Source organism: Oculina patagonica, chromosome 8, assembly GCF_052425735.1.
Source record: "Oculina patagonica isolate OP01 chromosome 8, crgOcupat, whole genome shotgun sequence".
NCBI classification, from domain to species: Eukaryota; Metazoa; Cnidaria; class Anthozoa; order Scleractinia; family Oculinidae; genus Oculina; species Oculina patagonica.
Genome location: NC_135765.1, coordinates 15,976,892 through 15,987,725, shown reverse-complemented (window position 1 = coordinate 15,987,725; position 10,834 = coordinate 15,976,892). Strand labels below are relative to the sequence as shown.

Below are 10,834 nucleotides of genomic sequence, written 5' to 3'. Positions count from 1 at the left end.
GTAAGAAATATCACATTGAATTTCAAAGTCTTCATGTATTCATGAACTCCTTTTAGTGTGTATATCTTGTATAAGCTAAGTTGATGGTGCAAATGTTTGCAATATTTTTAATGCAATAAAAAGTACAGCCGAGTTACACCTTGCAAGAGATGTACTTGTCATTCGTTCATAAACGGAGGTCTGCTTCGTGAATACGTTATTCCAACAAACTCCCAGTGTTATTCGGTCTTTTTCCGGTAACATTTTCAAACTTTCCGCTGCATCTTCAATTGTTTCGATGACCGGAAGTATAACCAAAATTGCGTAGAAGCGTTTCGTTTTTTTACCTAATTACGCATGCAGTTTTTATCAGCCAATCAAAAAAATCATATTTTTTACCGTTACCAGGGCCACTACGTCATGTCATTTAAAAAAAATACGCGTGGCCCTGGGGAAGAGGATGGGTCGCGGCGTAGTTTTAGTTCTTCCTCGCTTTTTCGTTGTCAGTTCGATCGAAGAATAAAAGTCCAGGATGTTGTATGCGGAGATAAGCTTGCCTTCAAGGCTAGTCTACACTAAAAATAAGCACAAAAGCGACACAAAAATAGACCCAGCTTTTACCAAAGTTTTTCTGCTTTTAATTACTATCTAATGTCTAACATCAGTGTTTCACTTCTTCTCTGAGAAAAAGTTCCTGGGTTCAGTTCTGTTGCTTTAAGCATTCAGGTACCGTGCGTGATGCTTGATGTGATCCTCAATAAACGTAGCGATAAAATAATAACTGTGATTATAGCCCTGTGGAAAAAAATACATTCACATCAGATCTGAAGAATTGAGAAGTTTAGCCTGAATTATACATGCATACATGTACATCAGGTAATCCGTTCCCCAAAAACCTTTTTCAACCTTTGTAAACTGTTATTTGAGTTTTCGTTCGATTTGAAATTAATTTTGTACACCGCAAGAATGGCTTAACACATCGATACATAACATGTGCATTTGGCTTCTAAGTTATTTATTAAAAATATTTTTATAACCTTATGTAATTCATAGTAAACTAACTAAAATTGCGTGACTCGCGAATATGATTCGTGAATCAGACAATCTCGCGTCATATTCGCGAGTCACGCAAACGTTTACTCATGAATCTTAGGGCGCCCTCGTTTGGGATCAATCCGGAATAAGAATAATTGGAATAATGCGAGTAAGCGTTCGTTTGGCTGCATTTCCTATTCCAGAATACTTGGATTTCCATACCGGCTATTCTGCTCCCAGGAGCAGAATAGCCGGAATATATTCCGGAATATATTCTTATTCCAGAATAGTCCCAAACGAACGCGCCCTTAGTGCCTATTATCCTATCAGGCTCCCTAATCTCGACCCTAAGGTAAACGGGCGAAAAATTCAGTAAAATAGTTTTATATGCTCGGAGGAGGTGAGGTCAAGTGATTCCCGAAATGCAGTCCTTTACCTAGTTTATGTCTAAAATGTTACAAAACAAAGCAAGGAGTGCATATCTGCCCTCCTAAATATTGCAACAAAACGTTCAAAACCTTAATTTACCACAACGGTGCAACAACAAAGTGAGAAAGACTAAGTACCATTGCTTCTTTAAATGTTTACACCTTAGTCAAGCAGTTTACGAGGAGTACAAAGACTCCCATTCTCCTAAAACTATCAAAAAGAAGTTGAAAAATGAGCAATACCTCGTGCATTCTCAATGTGACAGGCACATGTTTTGACCTGCAAGCCTCCACAAAGTTTTCAGGAAGAAGTTGAGACGGATAAAATTCATCATCCGTACCCTATTACAAAGCAAAAAATAACAAAAATAAATAACCACAGTGAACGCTTTTCTACGTTTTGAACACTGTCAGTTAATGCTCAATTAGCTAACATTAACAATCTGAGGCTTCATAAAAAACTAACACACAAAAATAACATTGTAGTACATATGCACAAGTCTTTTTGCAGAAATTTTTTGTCTAAGAAGTGAAGTTTCCCCAGAGGTCGAGGAGAACTGTTAGCTTTAAAGAACAGCTAGATAATGTGCAAGAACAAAATATTCATGCATATCTTTTGAAGCCAGTATTTTCACCCAAAAAGCCAGTTGAATTCAATTTAAAAATATATTTGGACAAAAACATGAACATTCAAGGTTGTGTAAATTTTGAAAACCGTGGGATATCCTCAGATATTCTCCAGTTTTTGCAGCATCAAGTGAAGTGTTTAGACCAACTATGCACGGGAATAATATTCTTATGGATTTATGTCTATTAAAAGTGATATTTATACCTGATCAATGAGTATGTCTGGAGGTGGTCCCTGGTATTTTTTCACGAGCTCAGTAGCATCATACTCCTAATAACACAGAAGAAATATTATGATACAGGTTTTATTTTCCCATTGAACACAAGAATTTGGTTATATACCTTGACCTCAGTAGTACATCTCTGAATTGCTAAATCTGGAGGTAACGAGTGTTTGTTACTTTCAGAGCTTTAATGTATCTTCTTACAAGTTCTCACACAAATCACTCTTGGGGCTTAGAGAATTCGTTATTTGTTGACTTGCACAAAATCAACTGAAACCAACTGCTTTTTTGTTCAAAGTTTTATGGGCACTGCCATAAGCATGGATCTTAAAACTTGGTCAAACAATCCAGATCCTTTCATCCAACATCTTACACTGCTGGGCATACATCACTTTTCTTTACCCTTGGATTTGTAGAGTAGCTGCTTATACAGCTAATAACTCCGAGCATTTCACAGTAAGCACTGTACAACAGACAAAGACCAGACACAACACCGGGAACTCCATGCTACTCTTTACAATAAGTGTGTGGGTTCTTTTACATCCACTGCTGACCATAACACTGAAGATACAGAAGACAGGACCTATGGTTTATCATCCTTATCCGAGAAGACTAGAATATCTAACATTTGCAGATGTTATTGCAAAGGCAGCATATTCTCCTCATTTATTTTAAGACCCTAAGTGTTGGTCCCGTCTTGGAGTTGAACCCGAGACCTCCTGCACTGCCGTCCGGTGCTCTACCAACTGAGCTAGCCGGTAGGTAGCTAGCAAGCTGGACTAATTAGTATGGTTCTTTAAATGCTGCAACATATTGGAAGAAGTTTGAAATTTCCAACATTCTCCAACATCTTCTTCCTTGTGAAAAGATCAGAAAAGGAGCAGTTATACCTTCCATGCTTCCTTGTTGCTTCCCATGTATCCAGTAAATGCCTTCTGACCCCATGGACACTCCACTGGGTTACAGATGGGTGCAAAGGCTGACACTGACTGTAGAGAGTAAAGAAATCCATAACTCTTATCAATTTAAACCACTAACACCAAAAATTAATTAACAACTTACTTTTTAAACGATTTACTAGTTTGGGCTTAATTCTCTGGTTTCTGTAGTACTGCACAAGACAAATAACTTAATCATCATAGGAACACAACAGTGATGGATCTAGGGGAGGGGGCCAGGGGGGGCCAAGCCCCACCTTATTTTTAGAACAAATAGAGGTCCAAAGGACCAAGAAAAATAATCTTCCAGAACGCCCCCCAACCCCCTTATTCCAGGGTCTGGAAGATTATGCCTCTCTCTTCCCCCCCCCCATCTGAAGGTCCGGATCCGCCACTGCACATTGCTTGCCTATAATGCTAGCCAATAAATAAGCATTGCTTCCTCCCCCTAATTAATGGGTTGCAATTTTGTCAAAAAAAAGTTAAAGCCTGGTGATGCAAGCTGGCTTGAGTCCAGTTCTACATCTAGGTATGATATCAGAACAAAGTTGGTAACACACTCCGACAGCAAAATGTCTTGCCCCTGGGACAGGACAGTGGCCAGGTCTTGAACTCAAGACCACTCGTCATTTAAGAGTTCAACAACAATAATATTCATTACCAGGTATAAATATTTTTATACCATGCCATAGAAAATAAAGCCAATCAGATTGAATAAAGGAAAGCCGTTGTATATTCGACGGTATTCAACCCAACCTTCCCATTGTGCGCTGCGATTGTATTCTCCGCGAAATTTAGTAAGCGTATTTTCTATGGCATGGTATAAAATAGTTACACAACACTTTCTCATGGTATACTATGGAATATCCCACTTGTCACTTGTCACTTGTCACGAGCCTTTAGGCGAGTGTGTATACCGAGAAAATACAAGTGACTCGTGGGATATTCCATAGTATACTACTCGAAAGCGTTGCATAACCAGAGGCGGATCCAGGGGAGGGGTTGAGGGGGTTGCAACCCCCCCTTTGAGCAGCATTTTTTTTCATTTGTTTGACTCTTCATAAAAATAATAGAAAAAATTGTTTCATAAGTAGTTGTTTTACTTACACCAATTGACTGATTGTCAAGTTAAGAAAAGATAACGTACATTTCGCGACAGTTCAATATGAGCAACAACTAGAATAGCGTCGGTTCCCGAGCAATTCTTTAAGAAAGTGCGTCTATCGCGGCACCATCTTGAAAACTGAGTGGTGGGTAAATCGTTTCTTAAGTTTGCAAAGATGGCAAACTAAGTGGCAGTCAGCAAAGAAGGAACTTCCGAGCAATCTTCTACTAGCACTTTGTGCCTGTGACGAATGCTTCTCCAAACATCTATCATCTTCTCCTCATCGCAAGCACCCTGGCCACCAATCAGTAGTGCGGAAGCTGAGCGGTCATGCTTGCTCATGAAACTGTCTAAAGAGCGCTTCTGAGATCTCGCTGTTATTGTCAAGCGTTATTCTCAGAGATTTGAGGTAGATGACGTATGCAAGCGCTTTGTAATAGCTCATCCAAAAATATTTTTTCAGGCTTCATTGCTCGATTAACTAGGCATTTAGAGAAACGACAAATAACTATCGTTGTTACTGCTGTTCCTTTTAATCATGCATTATTCATTTTGGTTTTCTGGTTAAAAAGTAAGGTATAACCTCCAGATTTTACATCATGCCTCCACAAACGCTTTTGGAGTCTCAAGAAGGCTGGAAATGGCATTTTAGAACATGTTTTAAAGGGGAAAATCGGAAAAAATTTTCCTGGGGGAGGGATGCCCCCGGACCCCCTAGAAGATACTGCTATCCACGCCGATGACGTCGAAACATATTAAAGGTGTACAACCCCCCCTTTCAGGAATTACTGGATCCGCCCCTGATAACTAGTATATTAAGTGACACACCCACCTTGTATAATCCAGGGTTTTTAAGGTAGCAAATCAAAGCTCCATGACCACCCATGCTGGATAAAAATAAGGAAACAAAAATTGCAACGTTTAACTTAAAACAGCTAAGCATAACTGCACATTCTGATAAACAGACAACAACTGGTAAGAACATTGAGAATGTATTGGTCAGGGCCCAGTTGTTCAAAGGGTAGTTAACAACTACCCCAGTATTCACTTAAGTGGAGGTGAGGCGAGGTAAATATCCACCACTAGCCATTGACACTGAGGTGAATAGTTGTTTTAGTACCGGTATATACTAAAACAGTGAGATAATATAGCCCAAAAGGATGATTTTTGACTAGTTTATTTCTGTCAACGAGTACAATTATTTTTGTGCATGAGTTGCTCAGAGGTGAATAGCAAAGAATATCTGGAGTTTGAGTATCCACTGTTTGAGTACCTACTAAATAACGCTATTCACTGGATTAATCACTATCCAACTTGGATAAATGTTGACAAAACAACAACAAAAATAAACTTAATTTCACACATAAATATTTACAATGGTTTTCACCTCCCACAGTCAGCATAGTACCCTGGGTACCAGAGGATTTTTTCTCGCGCCCGGTGAATACTTCGGCGGCCGAAGGCCGTTGCCACGAGTGGCGAAGCCACGAGAAAAACCTCTGGCGCAGACTGGTTTGATTTACCGTTCTTGTTGAACTTTGATCTTTTTTCTCGTATTGCATTTAAACCAATCACTGTGAACATCTCCCACTGTTATCACATGCACTGGCACGTGAAGATATGAAGAGGTGTCAAGTGAGTGTATTTGTTGACGGCAAAAGGTTCCCAATTCAAAGTCTTCGTTGTCGTGTCGGTTATGTGATGCTAGTGTTGTGTTCAATGGCGGGTATTACAGCCTTGTTTCGGAAAATGCACAATCTGTCTGTAGGGCCGCATATCCTTTGTAAGAAGTGCGACCGACGAATAGAAAAATTCGAAGCTACAGTAAAAGAAAACTATTGAGTGTTAACAAGACTGTTACAAAGAAAATCTTGCCTGCTGGAAAGCAGAAGCTAAAAATGAGAATACGCGTTTAAAGCGCTGTTCCAGTAATTAAAACGTCTCATGGTTCGTCAACGGAGTTCACTAACCAGCGCCCTGTTGAAGAGACTAGACCTCCAATTCATCCTTTTGGCGAATAAAATTTGAAATTCCATCTAAATGCTCGGCGCTTAGATTATCAGCACCATTAGCTTGCAGAACAGGCGGTTTATTTTGCGGGTCCCGCGAAGCAGCTTCCTATAGATCTTTGTCGAACGTTTTCGCAATCTTTAAATCCTCGGAATCCCCCATTACGGCGGCACTTACTATGAAAACCTCAAGACATTCCACAGGCGTCTTTCGATTTCACGCAGTGTTCGCTATATTTATACACCAATTACAGCGTTGGTTAGATTAAAAGACCCATGGGAGGCCATACGAAGCCAATCAGCTTTCTAGTCCAGATTCTGGACTAAACTGATATAAACAGGCTTGTCATTGGCTCGGCGCTATCAAAGCAATAGCGCCCTGTTCCAGAGGTTTTTCGCGCGGGTCACAATAAAGACATGACTGACACCGGAAACCGCGCAAGAAAAACCTCTGGCACCCAGGGTATCAGCATAGCTATTCGAGGCAGGAGGTGAAGAGAAAAGAAGAACAACCTACGCAGAGCATCCAATGGAAAGTGATTGGTTAAGTGGACAGTGTTATCCAGGCACCTTTTAAACAACTGGGGCTTGATGTTTATGTTGCAGTTAATTTTTGATCTAAGTTAATTTATTTCAACTAGTTAGTTTTTTCTAACTAGTTGATTTTTAACTAGGTAAATAATAGTGTTAGGGCTAGGGTATGGGTTGGGGTCATATATTTAAAAAAATAATGGTTCACCCAAGGTTTCCTATGTGGCAAAGTGGATAAGGGGTTGGACAGCAAATCCAGAGGTTGAGAGTTCAAATCCAGTGCAGGTTAGTAAAAAGAAAAAAAAAAGATGATTGTACTTACTTTAGGGGAGGGGAATAATAGCAGATAGTGGGGGAGGGGAGTACTGGTACCAAGGATGGTAAGGGGGGGGTTATAGACATCAAGGGAGGGGAGGTGTTTTACTTTTTCTACTTATTAACCTAGTATATAAAAAAAACTAGTTAATGAAATCTAACTACCGTAGTTAAAATAAAAAAATTACTGAGATCAAAAACTAACTGCAACATTTACCTGTGGCCACAGATTGACTGCTTGTCTGGCTGAACTGGAAAGTTACTTTGAATCAAAGCTGGAAGCTACAGGGAATAAGATGAATACAATTCTTATCGCCAAGAACACTTTGAGAAGTCACATCTTGCCCTAAGCCCTTTAACTAACCATTTGGAAATTTTCAAACAAATACAAAAATACTGTTAAATTATGTCCAAAACTATCGGTCTCTGCACAGTAAAAAGCCTCTAACATCATTAGCCAAAAATATCCCTATATTCGTTTTTTGTTTTATTCATTTTATTCTTTTTTATCAATTAAGCTCTTGAAGAATTTTATATCTTTAGTTTGACAAGCCCGTTTAAAAATGATTTGTAACTTCAGAGTTTGTTTGTGTTTTATGTTGTTTAGCAGTTTGACAGAGATCAGACCCAATACATTAATTAATGAAATAATTATTCTAAGCAAGAAATAATTATAAACAATTACAAGTCTTCCAATGGCTTATCAAAAAATTTTGGACAATAATGCCACATCTTGAAAATAAAATACAACTAAACATGACAAGATTTCATCACCTTCTAACTGCAGGTATTTTCGAGTTTACCTCTTTTGTGACATATGAAAACATTCTGTAATTTGTCTTCCATTTCTCTTCAGTTGCGTCAATGTAAAAACCTGCACCAGTTCCAAAGTCATAGCTGTCATCTTCACCCTCAATGCCACATGATCCTGCAACGAATAAAAGACTTTCAGTTGATGAAATAGTAGCCTGCGTAGCTGGCGGTATTGTTGGGTTTTAAAGCGCCCACCAGCAAGCGGCAAAGCCGTGACAACGAGCGGCGCAGCTGCGAGTGGCTATTTCAGCTTCTCCTCCCCAAGCCACTCGTGGCTTCGTCGCTTGCTGGTGGACGCTTTAAAACCCAACAATACCGCCAGCTACGCAGGCCAATGAGATAGATGATTTTTGCTGTTGTTGTGGGTTTGGGACAAATAAAAAAATCTAACAGCCTATATTGAACTGAGGGGCTAATAAACAACTTTGTTTACTAGTGAAATGATGATTAAAATTTATGTATTATATGACAGGGGTCAGCCTTAATGCGGTATTCAGTGAAATGTGAATTCTAAAATTCTAAATCCAACTAACGATTGCATTTTTCGCTGCCATCAATCATAATTATGGCGACAGCCGACAAACCATGAAAAACAGAAACAAACAAAACAGATCGAAATCTACCAATCACAATTGACAGATGTGATCTTTTGACCCCCTTGAAGCGAACTTCTGTTTCCCGAGAGGTCCGCTAAGATGACTAATGGCAGCAAAAAGTGTAAACCATTGGCTGAGGATTGAATTTCACAGTTCATATATCACTGAAAACTGCAATAATAATATGGCACTATACAATCACTGCATGAGAGTGACCCTAGAATGCAATGGTTGTAATTTAAACAGAAAATAATTAAATTTTCTTATAGAAGTTAAGAAACTTACGCGGGCTTGTGTCAGGAGCGACAATCAGAACACCCAGTTCAGAAGCAGTGCGCTGTGCTCCAGCCTTTGTGATGAAGTTTTGTTCAGTACATGTCAGTCCTGAAATTAAGTAAAATTTAATGTCAAGCTATTACCTGAAATATTGTTTTCTGTAAAACAATCATCAACAACAAGAAGTACATGTTCTACAAGGCATGAAATCACCTGACAGCCAGTATAAAACAGGCACTTTCTCTTTCTCTGCCTGAGGAGGAAGATAGACTGCAAAGTTCATGTCACACTTTAGTTCTGAACTGGAAAAAAGAGTAAGCACATTTGTCACCTTTTTGCTAAATAGCAACATGATCAAATGGTTGTTGATGGTTCATGATTTTAATTTCACTAATGTTATAAAATTGCAGCAAGATATTTATTTATTTGTTGTAATTATTGATTATGTCAATCAAAACTGCTTTGTGGGTATTTTAGTCTGAGTAAAAAGTTGTCATCCTTTATATTTGTGCTCATTTCAACCCCTCCTGCCCACCCTTTAAAAGATAGACTTCCAAGATTTAACCAAAATAATTCCATAGTGAAGACATAATAATAAGCTATGTAGAGATCAATATTAAAAGTAAAAGTGTAATGTTGCTGATTGGCTGTTTGTTAGCAGTAATCAGCTTTAAATTTTTGCACAGGTAACAACCAATCATGGCCACTGCGTGGGTCCCTGTAGAGCTACATCACCAGTATGCAACAGGTGCATTTAGGTGTATTTTACGTAGGTCCTGTCAAAGATCTTTCGCTTGGGTTTTAAAATGTGCAGCATGATGGCATAATATTGTAGTATGTCTTCAGCATGTACTGCATGCAAGCTGACATGCTGATGGCCTACCTGGGGATTTTCAAAAGTTTTGCAGATTTCAGTGGCAGATCCAGACCGTCAAATAAGGGGGCAGGGGCAACGATTGACCAGACCCTAGAATAAGGGGGGCCTGCTCTTGAAAATAATTTTTCTCAGCCCTTCGAGCCTCTAATTGTTCTTAAAATAAGGAACTGGATATTTTAACCTGGGATGTACAACTACATGGAGTTGAATCTTGGACAGGCATCTCTTCATGGACAAAAAGAAAGAGATTTCTCTTTACTCAAAATAAGCTCTCTTCTATCAATTGCTGATAGCAGTCAACAACAATCACTGATTATTATTGACTACGATCAATTGAACATTTCCAATATTGATCAGTGATGCCTGGCAAACTCACACCTCCCCCCCCACCCCGCTTCCCCCTCCGGCCCTGCAGGATGGAAGTAACATGCAGCCTCTTTATACCAGAAAGATTGGACAACAGAGACAACTGTGTAACAGATGGGGAAAAATCGCAAAATAACTGGTTTTCTTAAGGACCTAAAACAATATGGAAAAAACAAAACCTTCAGACCTTTGGTGCTTGAAAACCTTCTGGAATCCGCCAAAACACTTGGCACTCGAGACTTGTTCCAGTGCCATGTTGGTTCGGCTAGCGAGGGTCCTGATGCAGACAGGTATATGCCAAATCTTGAAATGGAGGCCTGAGAAGGAGAAATGGCAGTTTAACAGTATTTTAAATAGCAGAGAGGCTCAAAACAATAAACTGGATCACCAGAAGAGCGAAAATTTCGAACAAAAACCTACCCAGCTTTTTGCAGTTGCGCAAGTATAAAGGGACTCGTGTACTAGAACCAGTCCTCTAGCGGTTAGCACGGGGGCGCGTCTAAGATCGCGAAAATGTTTATATTTTTCCCCTGTATTTTTCATTTTTTTTAAAAAAAAAAAAACTTTAGAAGCAAAAGAATAATTGATACAGATGTTTTATACACTCTGACAAATGATGTTTTTATAGCCAAACATAGACTGTTCAGTTTCAAATCTCTGTTACAATTTGGTTTTATTACAGGATCAAGAATATTTTTGACAACGTTTCTTCATT

At 39.1% G+C, this 10,834-nt stretch overlaps 1 protein-coding gene across 1 annotated transcript; it reads right to left on the bottom strand.

Moving 5' to 3' along the window:
* Nucleotides 1–594: 594 nt before the first annotated feature.
* Nucleotides 595–10,575, bottom strand: LOC144662333 (S-formylglutathione hydrolase-like). Its single transcript, XM_078523122.1, has 11 exons — nt 10,540–10,575; nt 10,307–10,436; nt 9,090–9,178; nt 8,886–8,984; nt 7,995–8,119; nt 7,409–7,473; nt 5,169–5,223; nt 3,184–3,282; nt 2,275–2,340; nt 1,686–1,784; nt 595–774 (listed from the first exon to the last, which is right to left on the bottom strand). Exons 2-11 carry the CDS (start codon nt 10,372–10,374, stop codon nt 694–696), a joined length of 846 nt encoding a protein of 281 aa, XP_078379248.1. The 5' UTR covers nt 10,375–10,436; nt 10,540–10,575; the 3' UTR covers nt 595–693.
* Between the last annotated feature and the right edge of the window lie 259 nt (nt 10,576–10,834).

What these genes read in the sequence shown, in the direction of transcription:
- LOC144662333 (XM_078523122.1), bottom strand. Translation starts at nt 10,374, where the DNA reads ATGGCACTGGAACAAGTCTCGAGTGCCAAGTGTTTTGGCGGATTCCAG. An exon ending in AAGGTTTTCAAGCACCAAAG is followed by an intron (nt 9,179 to 10,306) that starts GTCTGAAGGTTT and finishes TCTTTTTTCCAG; the next exon opens with TTCAGAACTAAAGTGTGACA. An exon ending in CAGTCAATCTGTGGCCACAG is followed by an intron (nt 5,224 to 7,408) that starts GTAAATGTTGCA and finishes ATTTTTATCCAG; the next exon opens with CATGGGTGGTCATGGAGCTT.